This window comes from Rhynchophorus ferrugineus, unplaced genomic scaffold, assembly GCF_030347505.1.
Source record: "Rhynchophorus ferrugineus isolate W39M unplaced genomic scaffold, kcgeb_rfMv2 rfM6, whole genome shotgun sequence".
In the NCBI taxonomy this organism is placed as follows: Eukaryota; Metazoa; Arthropoda; class Insecta; order Coleoptera; family Curculionidae; genus Rhynchophorus; species Rhynchophorus ferrugineus.
The window spans coordinates 10,277,644-10,302,694 of record NW_027472585.1 but is presented as its reverse complement, the minus strand read 5'-3'; the positions used below and the strand labels follow the sequence as shown (position 1 = coordinate 10,302,694).

At 33.0% G+C, this 25,051-nt stretch overlaps 2 protein-coding genes across 3 annotated transcripts in view; one reads left to right on the top strand and one right to left on the bottom strand.

Moving 5' to 3' along the window:
- The window catches only part of LOC143199140 (uncharacterized), a 123,552-nt gene that overhangs the window by 72,781 nt on the left and 25,720 nt on the right, over window positions 1-25,051 (bottom strand). The window lies entirely within an intron of this gene.
- LOC143198250 (cilia- and flagella-associated protein 263) lies at window positions 444-4,415 on the top strand. The gene has a single exon (XM_076407380.1). It carries the CDS (start codon window positions 2,677-2,679, stop codon window positions 4,360-4,362), a length of 1,686 nt encoding a protein of 561 aa, XP_076263495.1. The 5' UTR covers window positions 444-2,676; the 3' UTR covers window positions 4,363-4,415.

The window sequence follows — 25,051 nt, the reverse complement described above, 5'->3', positions numbered from 1 at the left end:
GTACTTTGGCTTTGAATATAATTAATATAATTTAATTGAATATAATTATTATTACAAACTCTTACAATATAATGATTTATTAGTAAAACTATGTAAATATATGAAGTTTATGTGGTAATATCTTAGAAATGGGTGGTCTTAAGATCAAATTAGTTTATTTTGTGATTTAGAATATCTCTTGCTGCTCCATAGCTTATAAATACATAATTTTCGAAAAATCCAAATTTAAAATGTATAATAATGTTTTGCGACGTTAAATAAGATTGTTTAACAAAATTTCTTGTAATTCCCCGTATTGTATACAAGCAATTAAACGAGTATTAAGCGAAACCCATAAAAACATCCCACGGATCAACCGAAGCATATATAAAAGCAATCAGGGAAAAATAAATATAGTTTCTGTATGCCGACGTTTTGACTAAATTATCTTGCAGCTCTCGTTACATCGAGCTGGCCGCGCCGCCGTTAGAAATTAAAAACGTAATTTTAAGTAATTAAGCGAGACCCGAAGGCCCCGAAGGCCCCAGGCCCCCGTTTCGGAGCTCGAAGTGTTGGCCGAGCCGCTTTTGTTCTTGATGTACGTTCATTATTTTGATTTACGTTCCGAACAACTGCAATGGGAAAAATCGCCTTAAACAAATTATACGCGCGGCTCGCGATGGCGTGAAGGATAGAAGCTCCGTTTGAAATTAGTCTGCCTGATTGAGGCGAAAAAAACCGCTCGGACGTGTCGGGTTTTTATTGATGCGCGCTTTGTGATTATTTTGTCGTTCTCCGACCGTATCAATCATCTCTCACTCTTCTAAATGGAATGAGATTCGTCTGTAGTGCTACCAGAACACTGTAACAGGTCAATTGAAATCCCCGGTCTACCATAGTAAAACACATTTTTTGGTAATTTTTTTTATTCAACATAAATCCCTTCAAGGGTGATACACTGATTATAGCGACCCTCCAACTTTTCGATACCATTTTTGTGGTACGATTTGTCCTTTGCTTCAAAGTATGCCTTAGTTTCGGCGATCTCCTCTTCATTCTGAGATCTGAGAACATGAAATAGTCGCTGACGGTCGGATTTGGAGAATATGGTGAATGAGGGAGCAAGTCGAAGCCCAATTCATGGATTTTTGCCATCGTTTTCACTGACTTGTGACACGGTATATTGTCTTGGCGAAGCAGCACTTTCTTGTTCTTCAAATGCGGCCGTTTTTCGGCGATTTCGTCCTTCAAACGGTTCAATAACGTTATGTGATAGTCGCTGTTGATGGTCCTTCCTTTCTTAAGGTAGTCAATGAAAATTATTCCATGCACATGCCAAAATACAGACGCCATAACCTTGCCAAACGACTGTTGCGTTTTCCCACGCTTTGAAGTGGGTTCATCGTGTTCAGTCTACTCGGATGACTGTCGATTAGACTTCGGAGTGAAACAATGGAGCCATGTTTCATCCATTGTCAAATATTGACGCAAAAATTTTAATTTATTACGCTTGTTCATCTTTATACACTGCTCCGAATCATCAACTCGTCATTGTTTTTGATCAAAAGTGAGTTCGCGCGGCACCCACTTTGCACAAAGCTTTTTTATACCCAAATATTCGTGAATGATGTGATGTACACGTTCAGTTCTATTAAATTTTAATTCTAATCTAAATAAAATAATTGAACAAAAATGTTATCAAATATAATTTATTTTAACATTATAGTACATCTACAAAATACAGTTAATTATACAGCCACAACAGTTTTTAGATTAGAGTTATAACCTCTTATCACTACTGATTTCAAGAATTTTGCATACGTCTCACAACCGGGCAATTTTGACAGGCTCATTCGGTTACGTATTCGAACTAAACTAATTGTGTCTCTTTTTAACTAGAATAAAATGACAAAGAAAATATTGTCTGATTCTGAAACGAATATACAAATTGCGGCCAATACATTAAACATCTTGATGACATATATACAAAAAAAAACTTTAGTTAGACCTTTTTTTATTTATTGATATATTGTTACTAGCCATAACAGATTTTCTTACAGTTTGACTTTACAGTCATTTATTACTTATGGGCCCTTATTTAGTCTCTAATAACATAGAAGTTTCAGTGCTATTACCATTTAGTACACTTTACTTTTACATATCACGTACGCTTTTACGTAACTACAGAAGATTACATAGTTTGGTTCTCTTGAGTCTGCGTCCTAGTGTAGAGTTGTGTTCTGTCCACATGTTTAGTTGCGAATGTCTTAATTTCCTTTATGACAGTTGAAATCCGAAGGTCACGGTGTAAATAATTGTTTCCGCAGTAACAAAATATTTCTCAGGACTTTATTATAAAATAATTGTGTTGTGTTAATATTACTTCTCGCAGAATATCCTCATAATTTAATTCCATAGGTTCATATAGATTTTAGTATGTTCTACTACAGCAGTTACTTATTATGTATGGTTAATTTCGATCAAAACATTTTTTGTATTTTAATTGCGATTATTTTCTTCTTTGTATATGCTCTTATATTAATCCCTTTCTCACTAGTATAAACATATTTCTTCATATTGACATTATAGTATATTAAAGTAGAAAACTGAAATCCCCCGCAAGCATATATGAAAAATTACTATAATGACGTTAAGGATACCTGTGATTGTTGTATTATTTTTTGATGGTTATCAAATATGTCAGGAGAGGAAGTGTCGAAAAATGAGGATGTTTCTCAAGACGTCGAGGAAAACAAGGAAGAGGAGTTGCCGGAAGAGATAAAACCTGAAGAAATAAAGTCCGAAGAGGTAAAACCCGAAGAGATTAAGCCTGAAATTGCTAATGAATCAGGAAACGAAGCACCAACTGAGGAGACAAAGGATGCTTCCGACGGTGGTGATGAAACTAATGCGGAACTGACAACCGAGGGTGATTTAAATGAGACCATTGTTTCGGAAAAAGTTTCTCAAGATGATACATCACCAGCTATTGAAGGCGAAAATATTAAACCTGAAGCAGATACAGAAGCCGAAGCTGAGGGTTCCGCAAAAGAGTCAGATGCAGCAGAAGTAAAGGAAGAACCAGCGGCGGAAAAAACGGATGATGAGTCAAGTTTGACGCTGTCATATACATCAGCAGTTCCCGAAACAGATGCAGATAGTAAAAATGAGTCGATAAAATACGACATAACCGAGGATGAAACTCCTCTCGACCTTCACCCCTTAGATGAGCTCACAGATCAACAAGTTATCGATATAGTCGCCGAAACTGAATTGGAGAATAAGCATCTCGAATTAGAAAATATGCTTTTCGAAAATTTCCTACAAGAAAATGATCCTACTTTGCTTGAGGGATTCGACGATCTTCTCAATTATTTCAGAAAGAAGTCCAGTACTACTGCTATAGACGTACAGGAAACTGCTCCCTTCGATAAACAAAAGCTTAGGCTTGATTCGTATACAAGCATTACTTCAATTGCCGAAGGAAAAGGTCCTAAAATAAATTTATCTCAGAAAACGGATATGGTAATGAGGGCAATGGAGGAGAATCAATCGAACTTAGAGACGTTTTTGAAGAAAAGCCACGCCACCAAGAGGAACTTAAAGTCCGAAATCGACGAGTTCGCTATTAGGGAGGCCGAGATCAAAGAGGCTATCGACATTTTTGAACACAACGTCGTCATTCAGGGCGTGGATAAGTTGACTCAGCGGATTCCCGCCGAGAAATTCGTCAGGTACATGGAGGAATGGCTGAAAAGTGCTCAGCTTCAAATCGAAAAACTTCGATTAAGACTGGCAACTCTCAAGGTCCAATACAAAAAAGTATCTCAACAACTGATCCAGAGACAGGAACTAGGCGAGAATGTTCATGCCGTCGATTTCGACCAGCTACAAATTGAGAACAAGCATTTCCTGGAGAAGATCGAGCAGAAAAACGTCCATTTGATAGAACTGAAGAAGATGAACGGTGGTGCTAACTTGATCCTCAGCATCCACAAAAAGTATTTGCAGAAGCAACAAGAGGACTGCAATAAACTGAAAGCGGAGATTGAGGAAAAAAATCAACTGGTCGAGAGAACCGAAGCCGAGTACGATGCTACCGAACTTGAGCTTGATCAAGTCCGTCGAAAGTACGACCAATGCAAGAATTTGAAGAAGACTTACACGGTGCCCGAGGTTTACGATTATGTAAAACTGAAAGCAAAAATGTTTGAGCTCAGTAAGAATTTGAAGATATGGCATAGAAGAAAGAAGATACAGGATATTGCTTTGACTGCCTGTGTCAGAGAGATGAAAAGGTTAACGGGTACTGAAGAAATTGATCCGTCTTGGTTTGATGATAGTCCCTCAATCAGTGTATCTTCTAATGATATCTTATTGTAACATATATCATATATCATAATATATTATATCCTATTTATATTAGTTTTACTTTTATTGAACAATGATTACTCGAAAAACGGATGTCATGTGATTTTGTTAAACCCTGCATAATTAAAAAATTAGTTGTGTTATTATGATAGAAGAACTAGCTCTATTTAATAAAATATGATATCATTTGGCTATTATTCTCTATATTTACAAGTAATAATTATTTTTTTATTATTGTATTATATCAAGCAGTTATAATAATCAGAACATATTTTTCTGTTCTATTTTTAGTACTTATATTATAATAAATTTCATTAATCATTTTTTAATTAAGTGATGCGATGATATTTTACCACTTCTTATATAGTGAGATTTTGATCTGAACTTTTATTTATATCATTTCTTTTGGTTTGGTTCATATACATATTGGTTGAAGTAATTTTAAGACAAAAGCCCATACAATTATTGTGATAGAAGCTACATTTAAAAAACGTATTTCTATATGATAGCTTGAAATTTGTAACAATTTTATTAATTCTGATAAGTCTGATCATTTACATGACAGGACACGCGTCTTGATTAACCTTAATATGGTCCTCAGACGAACGGCTGTTTATAGACCTTAAAATAAAGATTTCCCTCTGTTTAGCTAAAATGAATGACGAAGTGATTGCTAAAGTTGAAGGTTATGTTGATAGCAAAGATAAATCGTTCTACGAAAATGTTCTAAAACTATTATCTGGCTGAAAGTGTCATTCTTGAAAATCTTTAGGACATTAACATTTTGTTTTTATTTTGATATATATTATTAAAAAACATTAATATATTCAGTTATTCTTTTCTTGACATTTAAAAGGGTATAAGATGTAAAACTGGATTGGTATACAACAACATATAACACAATCCATAAGATGTTATTCGTCAATTTAAATATTATTTCGTTGTAACGATTAAGACTTGGAAACCAAGAAATGCTGACATATACAATAATAGAAATCATAGGCATGATATTGAAACAAGAGGAAATTAATTTGAACTACAGGAAAGATAAGTATTTTTTTATTTAATTAGTATTTATATTCGAAAGGTAAGATTACAAAAGTATACAGATTGTTGCGGAAAAAAGGGGGAGAGGGCTCTAAAAATCATGTTGGCTTTAGCAGATAAGTGAAATATTAGATATAGTAGAAGGGTTGTCTTTTAATAGAGTATCAATTGCCATATAATGTTTTCATATACAGATAAGTTATGAAATGTGAATTGTCTAAAATAATAACTAAACCAAAATAAAAATTTATTTAACTAAAAAAAATGTTTTCAAGGAAATAACGTTACTTGTTGAGTAGTGAACACAAAACAATGCAGCTCCCCCAATTATATTCTGATATAAACCTAACTCCGTTTTGTTCATCGAACATCCTGAACTGGAAGCTTCTGTCCAAATTTCAATAAGCTATGTTAGTTCGCAGCAATTTCAGTGCGTCTTCAGTGTCATTATATCCTGAAATGAATGATTGTGTGGGAATCCACAGACCAGGGATGTTTTTCAAAGCATGAAGATTTCTTAATTGTAATGATTGGGGTTTTTACTGCGAAACATTATTCAAACTGCTTTTCTTGATAAAAAAATTGATTCTGATTAATTGAAGGTATTCATAAGAGAACAGTTTTGTGATCTACGTCAGTTATGTTCAAAACAACAAAACACTTTCATTTTATTTTAAAACTATTTTTTATGCGAATAAGTGGCGATTGTAGTGCGGCAAGCATAAGACGATACTGAGGATGATAATATAAATCAAACGCCTATATTTAAAAGTTCGACTCATCATACACTGCAGTCTAACATAAACACACCGTCCTCGTAATTATTAAATTAAGATGTTAATATTTTCTACATGTTTTAATGAAATTATAAAAACCTTTATGTTGCTAAGTTAGCTGAAGGAAAAAAAGAAGCACATATAGTTCTTATCTCTTGTTTTACATCACTACTACGCTCATCTTACCATGAAATTTTTCAGTATGTCCGTTGAATATTTTAGCATTAAGGAGTGATCGATGATAACTGTCGTGCAAGACATCCGAAGCATTTCAGAGCTACTCCGTACGCATAATCGTAAATTAAGCACGATATGATCTGCGTAGATCTTACTAGTGTCGTTTCCAGCGGGCAAAAAATGACTGAAATTTGAAGCCGTTTGAGAGCAAGCCGATAAATCGTAGTTGGCGTTGAATAAGACGACATTACACGATGTGTACGGGTTCACATGTACCGGCAATAAGTGACCGGTAAAAACTCGTCCAGCATCGCGCAGAGGAGAATTTTAAGACGTCCGAAGAAGCCACTTTTTGATCGTCATTCCCTTTGCCTTTTTTGCGCGGTGGCCGTCGTGGTCTTTTTGTCGATTCGTTATTTTCCACTAAAGATGACGATTTAAATTCCTGCCCGGAGTAATGATGGACTGAAAAAGCCTTAATAGTAATAAGTGCTGCCGAAACCGCGAAAAAAATGACGATCGTCATTGTTTAAACGGGCTCGGTTCGAACGCTTACACGTTTTCGACACTGGCCACTGCAGTGTCGTCGATGCGGTGGAAAAAATTCCGCGGTTCAAATTAAGGAACATTTTGGAATAGCATGATGGCCGGCAGTCATTTATGGTCGTCAAGCAAACACGACGTTAAACCTAATCTTCTCATATCAAGCATTCATTATTACTATGAGGGTAATTCAATAAGTCATTAGAATGAGAGTTTATAAAAATTGGTAATTTTTGTAAAACTCTTTATATTGTATCGACAATAAAAATGAAACGGCCGGCTTGGTTGCCACCTACTGTTGCGATAGTCGCGGGTTCGATTCCTGTTGGGGCATGGTCGTAAATCTATGTTTGTGGTTGTTTAATATTTGTGATTGTCCAAGGCTAGTGAAAGTGAAAAATCCTACAAGGAAAATTATCTCAGTCACGCCCGTGACCAGGCTGGGTAAGATCGGATGTCTTCTGGGATGATTTATAAGTTGATCACTCGCCAGTCAGTAGGCTTAATGCTGAGGACCGTGGTTTGGAGCCCACGTTAAACAGTAGGCACTGTCTAGACAAACCTTCGTGGGTAAAAGGATACTTTAAAATATATCAAAAAAACATTTAAAGAAACAATTTCATAGATATATCGCTTTTTACTTAGTTAAAAAGTGCATTACTTAATATCAAATCAGTTTAGATATTACGAAGACCCTATCTTGGATTTTATAATGAATGGGATTGAAGGATCTGAACGATCGTATTTTATCATTTTTCTTAAATTTATTAACCCGAATTACAGTGGCTTAAAACTAAGTACTTATCTAAGAAGACCCACTGGTCCAGCCTCTAATAAAATAACTTAGTAGCATTTTCAGTATTTTTATGATTTAGTTTACTTCACTACACAATTACACAAGATCACACTGTTTGGTTCTCTTGAGCCTGCGTCCTAGTTCAGTATTGTACAAGAGTTGCAGCCCTTCTTGTTGCGAATATCCTAATTTCTTCTATAACCGTTGGAATTCGAAGGTCGGTGTAAATAAATGTTCCTGTACTATCTGGATGATCAAGTAAAATTATATGTTACATTTTTTGTAGAGAAACAATAACTGCGAAAAAAACCGACATATGCGCTGAATAGGTAACAGCTAAAATTTTTTTCTTGTTTTAGGAATGATAGTAATTGATATGATTCTAGAGCCATAGTGTATTGTTGTAGTAAGGTAATTTTAAAGGTTATTAAGACGTTTCTATAAATTTCGGGTTTCATTGGTAACAATTATAAAATGGCTCCATAGGATTTTAATCCCTCATTTGTTGGTAAGTTGTTATTTCCTACGTGGGATATAAGACAAGGTAGAACGCATTAGTTAAACAAAATAAATAATGTGGAGCTATTTATAAGGGTGAGATCGAAGAGAAGAATCTAGCAAAGGACGATATATTTTATTTAAAAATGTAGGTAAGAAAATAATACTTTTATCAAATAAGCCTGGTGTATTTATTGTTCTTACAATATATATTTTTTGTGAGAAATGTGCATAAAAAATTACAATATAAAAACAAAAATGAAGTAATAAAAATATACAGCAGCTAAAATGAAACTAACTACATAATGTCCATATACATAAGAGAAATATTATTCATTATGGTTAATTAACAGTAAATTTGTAAACATTTAAGCATACAAAGTAAGGTGTTTAATGATTAATATAATAATATAAGATTAGATGACATTTGATTTTTTAAACTGTTCAATTATTTTGATTATTTACTTTTTAGATATAAAAGAAATACTTAATTTAAATATTGTAAATACACTCCTTTAATATACATTTTTAAATTGTAAAAAATAAATTACCTAATTTTGTTCGTTACTGTTTTAACATAGAGACTAAAGTTAAATATCAATTTCAAAATTCTTTTATTCATGTATTTACTGTTCTAATATACAAACAAGTATATAGTATATTCATGTCTTCAGTGTTGTAGTATCTTAAAGTTATCAATACCTTGAAGCCTAATGTAAATTAGATTTACTTAAGTGCCATTTAAAAAAGGTTAGTTAATGTTAGTTCTTGAGATTGATTGAAAACACTGTGTAAACAAGTTTTAGTAAAATTTTAGCAATATTATTTTTCAATTTTTCCTTTTACAGTTTTATGAGAGAAATGTGATTAATTTAATAAATTCTAGTCGAATTTCGATAAAAAAAAATTCTTTTTTTTTGAATGGCCGAAATTAGGTGTAAATCAATTTAGTAGAAATTTGAAAATCTAAAAACTAGTAATACATCGAAAATCACATCAATTAGTATAAATTGGCCTTATAATAATAATTGTTAAAATTAACCATAGGTAATAAGAAACAAAAAAACAAACGACGTATATTAATAGCCTGTATTCAGTTCCAATAATCTTCTGCTCGATTCATTAAGAGCCGAATAAATTCCAGATAAATGCGTTAAAGCATTCGCTCTTGGTTGTTCCTCGACCGGCTATGTTTTAATTTACTCGTCGAACTCGTCCGAGAGTAGAATATTAAACTTACAAATGAGCGGTCTCACCACCATCGAGGTTTTAAGTGAAAAATCTGGTTTCGAAATCCCGATTGATTAATTGAAATTGTTGGAATAATCGTGTAGGGTATTTTTAAAATCATTTTGCCTTTTGATGGGTAATTGATCAGGTGCATATGGTGGGTACGGCTTTTACGAGTTTGATGTTTATGTGTAATAAAATGTTCACAGCTTGCAACAAGACATATAGCTGTTAATTAACTGCGTTAAATTTTTTACGGTATCAGGAATTTTTGTATTGATAACTTAGTTATTTATAGTAACTAGTGATCGCCCTGTGGTCGATCTAGTGTTCCTCCCTCGACATAAGCTCGACATTAGCCTCCAAGTGTCCCCGTTTTCTTCAAAAAGGAAACAAAATTTTCGCTAAACCGATTAATATCCAGAAGATCTATCTATTAAAATAATATTTTTTCATTATTTTGTATTTACTTATATTAAATTTCTTCGTGTAATAGACAGTTTTACTTCTAGAGGATGCCTGTAAAGGATACAACACTTTTTGAAGTAATATGTTTTTTTTTTTTTTTTTTTTTTTTTTTTTATAATTATATACATTGTTACTAGTCGTTGCCGACTAACCTACAATTTGTCCTTATAATAGCTTAAATCTAGGTATATATCTAATAGGACTCATCAGTCCTACATAGTCTCTAACATAATAATAATTGTTTTAACACTTTGAGTTTTTTCTAATGCACCTCACTGCACTACACTACAACACACTACACAAGTTCAAATGGTTTGGTCCTTTTGAGTCTGCGTCCGGTTTTGGTGTTGTCCAAGAGTTGTAATACTTCGAAATTAACATGAGAGTGAAGTCTCTCCTCATGTCTCTTTGCAATTCTTTTAATTTCTTGATTGACAGTCGGTATCTGAAGATCTCGATGTAAATAAATGGTCCGGTAATATCTGGGTGCACCTACGATGCTTCTTAGGACTTTGTTCTGGAAAACTTGTATTAGATTTATGTTGCTTTTTGCGGAACATCCCCATAATTGTATTCCGTATGTCCATATAGGTTTTAATATTTGTTTATATAGAAGTAATTTATTATGTATAGTTAATTGAGATTTTCTTCCAATTAGCCAATACATTTTTCTATATTTTAACTCAAGTTCTTTTCTTTTCTTTTTGACATGTTCCTTCCACCGTAGTTTTGCATCAAGTGTCATTCCGAGATACTTAGCATTATTGCTGTATGGTATGACAGTGTGGTTTATGGTCAATGGTGTAAGCGCGGCCTGTTTATAGGTGAATTGAACATGCACAGATTTGTTTTGGTTAATTTGTATTTTCCAGATTTGGGTCCATTTATTTATAGCGTCAGTAGCCTGTTGTAGGTTTCGGGTTGCTTCTTCGCTATTGTTTCCGACAGCAAGAATAGCAGTATCATCAGCAAATGTAGCCATTGTAATGTTTTCGATTTGTGGTATATCACATGTATAAAGTAGGTACAGAATTGGCCCCAGTACACTTCCTTGTGGTACACCTGCTTTAGCTTCTTTTATTGTAGAGTAAGCTTCCTCTTGTTTCACTCTAAACATTCTGGCTGTGATGTAAGATTTTAATAGTTCGGTGTGTTGCTTCGGTAATATTTTCTGTAGCTTATGGACGAGGCCTTTGTGCCATACCTTGTCGAAAGCTTGTGCTACATCTAAGAATACAGCTGAGCATACTTTATTATCTTCATAGGCTTTTTCAATAACATCTGTTATTCTATGCACTTGATCAATCGTTGAATGTTTGGTAATAAACCCAAACTGGTGTGTTGGTATTAGGTTTTTTCTCTCTATAATTGGTTTTAATCTTTTCAAGAGGAGCTTTTCAAATACCTTAGCTATCATCGGTAACAGTGAGATAGGTCGATAAGCTTTTATATCATTTGGTGATTTTCCAGGTTTTGGAACCATTATTATTTCAGCCATTTTCCAAACGTCTGGGACATATTTCAGTCGAAATGCTGCATTGATTAAGTTAGTGAGCTTTATAATACCCTTTCTTGGCAGATTGTGCAGCAATTGCCCTGTTATTAAATCATAGCCTGGTGATTTATTTGGCTTGATGTTAGTTTTAATAACGTTGGTGACTTCTTTCGGATTTGTTAATTGAATTGTCGAATTTTCGCCGTCTATGTCCGGTAAAGTATGTTCAATTTCACTTTCGTTTGGTTTGAAAGTTTTCTCTAAATGGTCAGCGAATGCTTCTGCTTTCTCCAGGTTGCTGCGTGCCCAACTTCCATGCATGTTTCTTATCGGAGGACTATGTAGACAGGATCGTTTTAGGTATTTAGTGGCTTTCCAGAGCGAATAGTCTGTGTTCTTGTCGTCTGTTAAATTTCGTAGATAGTTATTTATGGAATTGTTTTTAATTTCCAAAATTTCCCTCTTCAACCTTTGTGTTATGTTGTTTAAGATATTCTTATTTTCAGGTGTTCTATTTTGCTGCCATTTTTTCCGTAGTTTTCGTTTTTCAGCTACCATTTCCTTGATTTCTTTCGGGTAATTTATTCCTTTGGTTGAAGTTTTAATTTCTGGAGTGTTATTCCAAGCAGCCTGTTGGATGTCTGCAACGAATTTTTCGGTTTCATAATTTAATTGGTCTTCTGTCTTAAGGGGAACATTTAGTTGAATTCGATTGTTTATTTCTTCAACAAATCCTTCCCAGTCTGTCCTCTTGTTGGTTAATGTTGGATTTTGTTGTTTTCTTATAATGTTTTCACTCAGCGTCAAAATCACAGGTGTGTGATCTGAACTTAAGTCAAAATTTTCTTCAACTTCCATGTAGTTAGTGGTTATGTTTCTAGCTATAAAGAAGTCTAACAGGTCTGGAGTTTTCTCTGGATCGGTAGGCCAATAAGTTGGTTTTCCTGTCGACATGTAACTGCACCCTAGCTCAGCAGCTGCTTTATGTAATTCATTACCTTTAGTTGTCGTCATTCTAGATCCCCATCTTGTATTTTTAGCATTGAAATCACCACCGATTATAAATTTTTCTCCTAGGTTGTTTAGAACATTCAAGTAATTTTCTTTTTTTTGGTTGTATCTTGGAGGGCTATATATGGAAGCTAATGTAACCCTGTATTTGCTAGATATAACAGTTACTGCCGTTACCTGATTTTCTGCTAAACTGAGTCCGGGTTCTTGATGATGGCATATATTATTTTTTATTATTATTGCACTTCCTCCTCTTGCTGTGTTAGCTGGATGAATGGTGTGGTAAAAGTAATATCCTCTAAATTTAATAAAGGATTCCTTTGTCAAATGGGTTTCAGATATTAAGCAAATATCTATTTTTTGCAATTCTAGGAATACTTGTAGGTCAGCGTGATGTTTCTGAATCCCATTAGCATTCCAAATTGCGATGCGGATGTCTTTACTTGCCATTTTTAGTTCTTGAGGCCACCGCCCTATTGTTTTCGAGTTTAAGTAATCTTTCAGAAAACGATTCAATAATCTTTTCCTGGTTGTCCAGCTTTGCTATAAGTTTCAATAGCAGTTCGTTGGTTGTAACGTCTTCTTTTTTTGTTTCTTTTTGAGCGGTTTGGTTTATGCTTTGAGCATAGGTCATTTCATCGTTGACTTCGTTGTACATTTTTGGTTGTTTATTTTGAGTCACTGTTTTTTGCTCTTTAGCCTGACTGATTTTATTTCTTCTCTCTTGGAATGTTTTCGCAACTACGCATCCTCTGTAGCTTGCTGGATGCGCTTCATTGCAATTCGCACATTTCGCTTTTGTTCCTTTGGGTTTTTTGCATTCTCCCGTGATGTGTTTTCCTGAGCATTTTACACACCTTGGTTCCCTTTTACAGAATTTTTGTGTGTGTCCATGTAATTGGCATCTCTTGCACTGTGGCACAAGATTTGCCTTTCTAAGAGGTTCTATTTTTACTTCGACTCCTAGAATTTGTTTAATTTCATAAATTGCTTTTATGTCCGTGTTATGTTGGAATGATAACATAAACAGTGGTAAAGGCTTCTTCTGGACAACTATTTCTCCATTGTTATTTTTATTTCGTTCTTTTTTCAGGATATTTGTGACGTCAGTACATTTAAGTCCATTTTTTATTAACTCTTCCACTATTTTAGTAGTTTTAGCTGTCGGTGGAAGCCCTCTTGCCATTACTTTAATGTCTCTGGTTTGCTTATCTTCATACGAGTGCCATTGTAATTTTAGGAATTCCAAGCACTCAGCAATTTTCGTAAAAGTTTTACGACATTCGGCGTTTAATTTGATTTGTCCATTGTTTAATGTTGTTGCTCTAAATAGTATATTATTTGTTTTCATTGTTTCATATAGCAAGTCAAAGTCTGTGACATTACTTACTATAATTGGAGGTGGTCTCGGCACTTTTATTTCTTTATTCAATTCTTGTGCTTTAATGGTTTTTGGTTGTTGTGGTGAAGCTTCAGGTGTATAGTTTGCTTTTCGTTTCTTATTTCTTTTAACTGTTATCCAGCCTACTTCTTTTTGCAATTCTTCCTCGTCTGTTTCATAGTTTACAGGCAATTTGTTTTCAGTGCACTGGTTCACTACGGGAATGCTAGTTGGATTGTATGTGTTTTGGTTTTTTATTAGGAGTTGTAGTGCATCTAATTGTTTTTGCATATTTGTTAGTGCAATTTCCAGATTCCGTCGGGCTGTTTTTTCGTTAATATACGCATTATAGAGAGCTTGCTCATTTTGCGTTCTCTTATGGTTTTCTTGACAAAAGATTTGATTCTGTTGTGCCAGATAAGCTTCACCTGACGTTGAGGATTGTGTTTCCATCTCATTTAGTCTCTGGTTCTCTCTATTAATCATTTTTATTTAATGAATAGTTTAATTCACGTTTTTACAAAAATTTCAGTACCGGTATTTGTTTCAGAACCGTTATAACGCCGCATTTGTGGTACAGATGATGCACCTCCGACCCTTAACAGCCCCCAAAATTTTACCTTTGTTACTTTATTGCAGTGACCATCGTTTTAAACACATTTTCACTAAACATTTAACGCGCAGTTTTAACACTGTTATTGTCGTCACGGTTTTTACTTATTTTTTAAAATCGCATTTGTGGCACAGGTAGTACACTTTCAAATTTATTACACTGACCGTCGCTCCAAACACGTCTTTACTCTACGAAGGTCGAACGACAACGAAGTAATATGTAATAAAATAAAAAATGCTGTGTTTTTAAAGTTAAATTTTATTATAATATTTTATCAAATAATTATTTTTTTACCATGATTGTTTTTGTGTTTTTAAGCAATCCAAAACTATAACACATTACATTTATTTTTAGTACAATATTAATTAATAAATTAGTTTATTACTATTGTTCTGTTATACTTGCATCAAGTGTGTTATAAGCAAATTAAAATTAAATTAGACTACTTAATCTAAAATAAATAGCAACACTTATGCATTAAACAAGTTCGTGTGGTTTGGTTTGTTTCAATCTTTGGATTTCCTGCTGGTTGTCCACTGGCCGTGTTGCTTCCACGTTGATTTAGTAACCTTATTCGATGTTTTAGCAACTTTATGTTGATGCAAAATATTGGATAAGTTCGTAAATTCATTATATTTGAACTAAGCAGTACAGTTCTTTGACTCTGAGTCTGATTTACTTTGCGTATTGTCCAACATGTTGTGCCCGAAACTAAGGATCATATATTTTTATTGGACGAGTATTTTTATTGACCTTAAGTTACGTACAGGGTTATTCAATAAGGGCGGGTTGATGTTGAGATTTCATTATGTATATGACTAAATATACTTACTAATATACTTACTAATTATACTATTACTAATAATAAATTTGACTGATTTTGAACGATGGCCTGGGTTATATTAACCTTAAAGACAGATGAATCTGACATCTTATTTCTCTTCATTCAATTTGCCAAAAAACATATTGAATATATTGAATTGAAGCATATTGAATTAGCATCACTGACTGAGGTTAAATTTAGTAATTTTATACAATATCACTTAATTATTTTCATAAAATATATATTAGTTATAATAAAACACCAAGTATAACAAAACTCGAAAAAAAAACTCGATTCAGATTATATTAAAAAGACTATATATTCATATATTTTTAAATTAATATTTAGACAGTATACAAGATTTTTGTGTTCGCAGTATTATTTATAAATTTTAAATTCTTTTAAAATGAATTTACCTATATTTAGTAAAGCTTTTGTAGTTTCGAGCTTGATATTTAATATTAAGTGGTTTAAAAACAACAAGTAATGTTAAAAATTCTGTATTTGCTCTGAAAATGTTATAATATAATAGTACATTTAATAAAATTGACATTAAATATCTTGTTTGTCATGATGGTTGCATAAACAGACATTTGAGTTATATGTTCATCCATCGTACTTGTCAAACCTAGCTAGCGTTTGGGTATTTAATGGTGTTTTCGAAAAAACAATAGAAACCTATGCCCCATTCTATACAAATATAGATATTTAAAAAAATTGTTAGACAGGTAAATGTCAACAGAATTACGAATTAAAAATAAAACAAATTATCTTGGATCCGGTTGAAACTATTTTTTTAAAGATAAACATCAGAATGTCGTCTGTTTTTTTAGTACTCATTCGCAAATACAATAGACATCTCTATTTTGCCTTTTATATGAACAGGCCCAACATTTTTCTAGGTCCAGTTATAGTCGGCGATTATCTCGATTTTTTGTCGTGTACTCTTTGGGAGTCCATACAGGGCCAACTACGTTATACATAATTAAATGGTAGTCTAATAAAATTTACCTTGTTATTTACCGGATATTTTATTACTTCCCAACTATCGCACCAACATCTAAATTGGAAAGAATTAATTTTCAAACGTCGGATTCCACTTTTATTTAGATTGTCTCGGATATGATTTTATTTATGACGGGCTGGAGATTAAAACGAACGGTTTTAACACAGACGGGCTAATTTGATTTATGTTGTCAAGATGACGGAACGGCGATTATCGGAGAGCTCAGTTCTGATAATTACGCCGAGCAGTCAAACACTTTTGTCGAATATATTTTGTAAAAGAATTAATTTGATTTCGATTTTAGATCACATTAAAATGAAAAGTGTATTGTCCAAATGAAAATATTTGACTGTTGTTTGAGTTGAATGTAGATCAGTTATACTATGTGAAAGGGTTTAGAAAAAAAATTATTCATTTATATGAAAATAGTATTTTATTAAACGTAAAGAAGACGCCACTGGTTGAACGGCGATACAAAGTGACATTGAGGGTAAAAACAGACCAACCCGTCAAACTCCTTCACCATTAAAGATTAAAAATTAACAATTTCGTAAGTTAATTGAACAGTAATAGTGAAAAAGACTGAATGAAACTTTTTTGTTGCAGGCTTATGGCTTAATGTTGATGATTACCAACACAGAATGATAAGTGCAGAAACAACCAAAAGCAAATATATAATTACTATATGATAATTCTAGAAATTAATATTGTAGATTGTGAAATATTTATGTGCATAGATATTGGTATATTTTTTAGAATATACATGAACATTTGATTAAAATTTATGTGGATAGAGTTAATACTAACTGTTTTGACTGAGAATGTAATGATCAAATCTAATTTCATAAAGTTAAATGTACAATGTAAGGCTGTAACAGAAGAAGCTCAAGAGATATCAGACTGACTTAACAAGGAAGCACAGTAGCGAATGAAACAAGAACTAATGGCAACAAGGTAAATATGCTCTCTAATGAAAGGAAAATACATTTCTTGAATATACAATTGTAAATTAGGTAGATTGGGCCTCGGAAGATACCACTGTATAAAAACCTGTCTAGAACACTGCCTCATAGGTGGTGCGAAAAATAGTTAATGTAAATATAATAATTCAACTTTAACCTACAAACCAACGTCGCTGTTTAATTAACTGTAGTTAAACTAGTGTTAACTGTGATTTTTTTAACTAAAAACATATGGATTCAATTCTAGTGGCCCCATCTATCTGTCAGACCGGGCACTTTTCAATTGACCTGTTAAATAAAACAATAAAACTGAAATAGTGTTATAATGCAATGCATATATTTCCAAAGGCCTTAATATACAGTTAATTAAACAGCCACAACGCATGGATAACTTCCCTAACCCTCAAAAGATGCGTGTATACATTTAACAGTTGTCGGATGATTAGTTTGTGAATTATAGTATTTTGAATGAAACAACTTTGGTTATTACGAAAAAAATAGATAAAAAGGAATTTGGCGTGTTGATAAAATATTGCTTTTTGAAGGGAAAAATACAGTTGAAGCAAAAACTTGGCGTGAACAAGTTTCCGGAAACTGTCCCAGGAAAATCAACCACCAAGGATTGGTATGCTAAGTTTAAAGATGGTAAAATGAACACCGAAGACGGTGAACACAGTGGACGCCCAAACGAGAACGTTGTTACCGACAATTTCACTCCGAAGTCCAATCGATAGTCATCCGAATGGACTGCACACGATGAACCCGCTCGAAAGCGTGGGAAAACGCAACAGTCGGCTGGCAAGATTATGGCGTCTGTATTTTGGGATGGGCATGGAATAATTTTCATTGACTACCTTGAAAAAGGAAGGACTATCAACAGCGACTATTACATAGCGTTATTGGGCCGTTTGAAGGACGAAATAGCCGAAAACAAAAAATGCTGCTTCACCAAGACAATGCACCGTGTCACAGGTCAGTAAAAACGATGGCAAAAATCTATGAATTGGGCTATGAATTGCTTCCTCATTCACAATATTCTCCAAATTTGGCCCCCAGCGACTATTTCCTGTTCTCAGATCTCAAAAGAATGCTAGCTGGGAAGACATTTTCGTCGAATGAAGAGGTGATCGCCGAAACTGAGGCCTATTTTGAAGCAAAGGACAAACCGTACTACAAAAATGGTATCGATAAGTTGGAGGGTCGCTATAATCAGTGTATCACCATTGAAGGGAATTATGTTGAATAAAAAAAAACTAATATTGCCAAAAAATGTGTTTTAATATGGTAGGCCGGGGACTTTTCAACTGACCTGTTACATTAGTATTTTGTTACGACATAATTAAAATTTATATTTTGTCACCTTGCAATATAAATTTTGATAACGTGCATTAGTTGTTTTGTTGGAAGGACTATATTCTATGTTACTCATATATCCAGTGTGTAAGGCCCTAAAAGAAACACAATAAAAATGATATATTTACATCTATAGTATTTCGATTATGTGTTGTTTAGAATAGATAAGAATTATAACAACGTAAAAATGGACTTTACAACTGAAAAATTATAAATAACAGCGCGGTAAATTAAAAGGGAACCCTAGAAATATTCCCATTTCGCTTCATAATAAAGCAGTAAACATGATTTATCGTTTCGATAACAGACAAAAACCATATGTTTTCGTTATCGATTGTTCGCATCTACGATTCGTGGAGCTGAAAAAATGGTCGTTTCCCCTCCGGTGGCGGCGTTATTTGTTTAATTAATACGAGAAACAACAACACGAACGGACGACTTCGAATTCGTGTGTGCATCCGGTCTCGGTTCGAACATTTTTCGTAAAGGTAGCCGGCTTATCGGCGCATCGGGCAGACCGAGAACTTAATTCGTGGTTTTAGTGCCGGTCGGCCACTGTTAAAACGGCCATTTTCTCTAACATAAGTCAAATTAAAGTGAGATTAGGACGGATTACTTAATTTTCCGAATACCGTGGCGGTTTAATTGTTGTACGACCGTTTTATATCAAGTAATTTTTACGTTACGGCAGACGAGGCTGTGACAGGAAACTTATAATGATGTATTTTGGATATCTATTTATCTATCTACGTATTTATGTTATTAAGAGGTATACCTTAGAGTGTGTTCTGGATATTTTTTGTCATTTATTATTAGACGTTTCCTCCAGAGGTTCCAGAATAAAGTGTTGTGAGTCATGGTCCATGTCCCATATTACGTGTCCTACAAACTGATTCAGCACGATATCCCCATAGAACCCACAACGAGTGTGATTCGGAGTATTAGTGCGAAGTACTCTGGAAGACTATTAGTGCATCTCAATGCACTCGCCAAACAGTTTAATTTGCGCCGTGACAGTGAAGTGCGCAGGTTCAAACGCAAACTACCATACGAACTGATTAATAGACACATAAAGTGAGATTTAATAATCTCTAGAATAAGCTAGAATAGTATTTAGAATAAGTTAGTATAGACTTTAAAATAAGTTAGTATAGTATCTAGAATACGATTTAGATTATAAGTTGTACAGTAGGTGACTTACTGAAGTGATCTTCTCATGTCAGGACAGTTATATTATATAACTAAAATCATATAATAATCACTTATTGCCCATAGACAGACTGTTGACGTTACAGGAGATTAATAAAAAAATATTAAACGTTGATGTTACGAGGGTCACTATTTATATTTCGGGAATAGGAAGAAAGCAAATAGTTAAGCTGCGAATATATTTTTATTGTTTTTCAAAGTACTTGCCACGATGATCGATAAACTTTTGCATACGCTTAAACCGATTTTCAAAGCATTTATTCCATTCCGAATAAGGTATCTCCAAAACATGATTTTTGAATGCTTCAATAGCTTCTTCGGGCGATGAAAATCGTTGACCATCGTTATTTTTCACGGATGGGAACAAAGAGAAGTCATTGGGTGCCAAATCAGGGCTACACGGCGGAAAACCTATCAATTCGATGTTTTGAGTGCTCAAATAGTCTCTTGTTTGAGCCGATGTGTGAAAGCTCGCATTGTCATGATGAAGAACAATCCGGCGTCTCTTGTTTGTTTTCTTTATTTCACCGAAGTCTTCTGGCAGACAAACGGTCGTGTACCAATCAGAATTTACTGTTCTACGATCCTCTAGAAGCACTGTTGCAATATGACCAGTTTTCCCGAAGGCCACCATTTTCTTTGAAGTGCTTCGTGCGCAAACAACTTTTGTTGGATTTGGTTCATGTTGAAACACCCATACAGTCGACTGTTGCTTACTTTCGGGCTCATACGAATATATCCATGATTCGATTTAAATTGATACATGTGATCGACGGATATTAGGTTAGGTAAAGAAAACGCGGTAATGCTGTGGAAGTGGTATTGCTACAAGGGGGTAGGGAAAAGAAAGGAGAGAGACGTCGTCGTGGCGGTTTTTTATAGCTGGATACCGTATGGTACCAATCCACCAGCGTTGCCAACCTTTGAACTTGCTGTAGGTGAATGTGTGGTGGCCTAAAAGGTCGTAGCGGTCGCTATAATATAATTAAAGAACTAAGAACAAAACATCGGAATTTGCAACATAATTAGAATTAAATAGTTACAGTACCAAGAACAGAAACTGTAGACGTCAGGAGTCGAGAATTAGCGAGAATTACAAAGTCAACAGAATAAGATTTGAAGAATGTAGCGAATACAGAATTAGCAAGAATAATTACATTAAAAGAGTAAAACAATGACAGAATTAGTCAAAGAACATGAATTAAGAAAACAGACAAACAGGTATCAAGAATGTAACTGAAGAACAAAGAACAGTAGAATTCTTATATAATATGTGTATAATCATCAGTTGGATCTGATGACGGAATTAGTATCATCCTAAACCAGACCTTACCAGATTTAGTAAGTTATTTACTTTCAATTCATAATTGAATCGAACCAACATGTGTGGATTTAACATCTTTAATTGTATATATTTTTATACTATTCATTTATATAAACAAACTCGCCTTTATGCATTAATTTATGCAAAGAAATGGAAGAGATGAAGTATTACAATCAATTTGAGTTCATGGCCACGAATTCATCCATTTAAGAAGCGCAATCAGTGCACAGTTGAGGAACTAATAAAAAATCGTGGATTAAATGTTTGTGGAATGAAAAGTGAACGAATTCCTCACGGACTTCGGTGGCGAATTCGACCATCGATCCTTTGAGCGAAAAAACGCAGCGAGGAGTCACCAAAGCGACATGGATCAGCATAACTGAGAACGATCTGAATAACAGGAGTTTAACGTTGTGCTGCTAACGATGACTGTGGCGAGATTCACTGAATAATGTTCTGAAGAATGAAGAATTTATTAAAGTGTGTAAATTTGTTAAAGTTAAACTTCATCGCCAAAATAGTTCACATAAAAACAAAAAGCTTGTATGTTAAGAATTACGAAAAAACCCAATGCAGATATAGAAAGACGATATACATTTTAATACTTATAATTTTGATATACTAGACACTTTGGTTGACCGAAAAATTCCAAAAATTAAAATAAGGAAATCGATATTTAAATTCTAGTAGATGTGAAAAACGTTATCTATGGATAATACTCTGAAAAATAATAATGATTACATTCGTTTATCTTACAAAATTAACATAATTAATTTTTAATATTTAAATTTATAATAAAATTGACAATAAATAAAATTCTTTCTCAATGTTAACTATCCTTATTATCTCCATACGCTAATCTCTTGTATAAGGAAGTGTTTGTTTTAACATGAAACGTTTAAATCAGATACCACTGTAAAACAATTGTACCACAAAACGCTTTGTCATGTAAATTAAAAGAGTTCATAGGCTGACTAAAACAAAAATAGAAATTTCACAACGTTTTTCGTGCTATGTCACTTTTGACATATTTTCGTTTCTTTTCAACCGTCATGTAATTATATAGGAAAAATAATGACTAGATAAGACATAACCGAAAGTACCCTGAAGTATTAAATGATCTGCATGAGAACAGACTAGGTTTGTTTGTTATTTCTGGGACATAAAATGTATAATGAAAATGAGGCAACGCAGAAGAAAGTTGGTGTTTTCTAAAACTAAACGTGGATGTCTATGTATCAAAATAAATCTAAATCTGCATTATAGCTAATAAAATGCTAATACGTTGTATATATTTCTTAAATTATTTATTACATTATTCTAGTTGGCATCTAACATACAATTTGTCTTTACAATAACGTAAATCTAGGTATATATATATATATATATATATATATATATATATATATATATATATATATATATATATATATATATATATATTTAGGAGGATTTATCAGCCCTATTATCTCTGGTGTAATAATGTTTATGTAATAACACTACTGTTTTTCTCTTAGATGCAGCCCACTACACTACACAAGATCAAATGGTTTGATTCTTTCGCATCTGAGTCCTGTTCTGGTGTTATCGAAGAGTTGTATTACTTCGATAGTGACATGAGAATGGATTCTGTCCTCATGTATCGTTGCAGATATCTCAATTTTCTGAGTCAGAGTCTCAACATTTTTGCTTGTATAATAACAATTTATTATATACTGGTAATCGTGATTTTCTTCCAATTAACCAATACATTTTCCTATTTTTTAACACTAGTTTTTTCCTTTTCCTTTGCACATGTTCGTTCCAGTGAAGTTCTGCATCAACTTTCATTCCGGGATACTTAGCGTTGTTGCTATATGAAATTGTAATATTATTTATTCTAATTGGTGCTTGTGCGGTTGTATGTAATATAGACTTTTGATATTGTATGTTTTTGGGTATCCAAACCCATATTTAATGTTAGTTTTTTTTTATCACGCACAATTTAGTCGAAATTTGATATCTATTATCTTAAAATATAGGTAAAATTGAGAGTAAAATCATAGTTGTAGTTACAATTTTTACATACAGTAATGTTAAATTATAAAACTGCGAATATTAGGGTTTTTTTCTTTAGTTCATAGCTTTTTGTTTGATGTAATGTATTTTGTAACATATCTGTGTGAAGGCTAACAGTGTTTACCCATCATGTTCATATACAATTTCCATTGCTCTTCACTCGCATAATCTAGTATTTCAGAAATTAAAGTCAACATAATTTTGCAAGAAGAACATTAAGGCTCATCATGTTGTTTGGTAAAAAGTTGCCAATCATGTTATATAAGATATGTTTATAGTTACGTTATAACTTAGTCCCAAACTCTTTAAATGTTACTCAGGTTCCCCTTTTCTTTATATTCATCGTTACCTCAAATATGGAATAGATGATCGATTTACAAATTGGCAAGCTCAACGAGAATTTATTATATTGTTTTCGGTAATTGAAGAAATTTTATACAAAATATTTAAAATAATCACCACCACAATCTAAAATCTTTAGCCAATTATTTACAAATTATTTCATTAAGTTCTGCTGTGTTATGTAGTGTTAAATTTTTGATTTTTTGGGCCAGTATTCATTCTTTATTGGTCGTTCTTACACTAACATATAGAAACCTTTTGTTGCCCAAGGAGATTCACACATGATCGATTGATAGTATTATATAGTTTTTTTTAAAATTATAAATCATTCGTAGTTTTTCCTCATCTTGGCCAATAGACAATAAATATGTTTCCATTATGTCAAACTTGTATTTGAAATAGAATAATTAAAATGTAAAAATTTTCATTATAATAAGAGGCACAATGAATAACAATACAGTTTTTATTAGTCTACTGTGTTCTTTTATATTTTCGGATTTCATTTAACTTGTTCTTTATTATTTGCTGTATCAAATGGATCATGTCAATGTTGAAAATTTTAATAATAATTAGATTATGTACCTAATCTTGATCCTCTTAAATAATTACTTGAAAATAACGTCATATTAAATATATATTATCGTTTTATCAGCTGATAATGATCGACATCTTGAGCAACAGCGTTATAAAACCTTCTTAATAACTTTCAAAATTGTATATAATTCCCTTTAATTTTCTGCCCTTATTATTCGACAGATTTCATTCGAAGCGGTTATAATAGCGCTACATATTGTTACCCGGCAACACAATAAACCAATTTTAAAAGGGCCGTGTTATGAGGAAATATTTAATTATAGTTCTTAGATGGCAAGTCCGTCGTGTAATTCATACTATAAGTGACAGAGGGGTGGCTAAATTGCCCTATTATGAAGATATACCTTATATAATATAATATGTTCTTGAATAATTTAATATGTTCTATAGTTTTCATGATGAACTTCTGTATATAGAGTTAAAGTAAGTTAGAAATCACGTATTAACCTTTTCTTAAATTAATTATTACTAGTCGCCGACTAATTTAAAATTTAGTTTTGAAAGAACTTAGAACTATGCATATTAGTGTTCATGTATTAACATTGGTGATTTCTCTGTTGTATAAACGTCAATGATGTATACAAGAACAAACAAGTATAATATTCTTGATTCTGTTCCCTACTTGTTTTCTATCATGTCCTTTAAGATTTGAAATAATGCAGTGTTAACATGTAAGAGTTCCTTCTCATGTCTTTTTGCGATTATCCTGATATTCTAAGTAAAAGTAGGTATTTGATGTTGATCTACTTTACACATTTTGATATGTATGCAATTGGAGATTTTTTTTATTTGTAAGTTTGAGTTTAATTTATTTTGATGATATAATTTGTTAAATTAAAGCTTTATTCTATGTACTATATTATTAGTTTTAGATATTCAGACATTGTTGATTGGACAGATTTTGTATGAAATTATTTTAGGTGCACTAAAATACTACAGGACTGATTACTTATACTGATACCTTCAGATACCGACTTTTACTTAAGAAATGAATT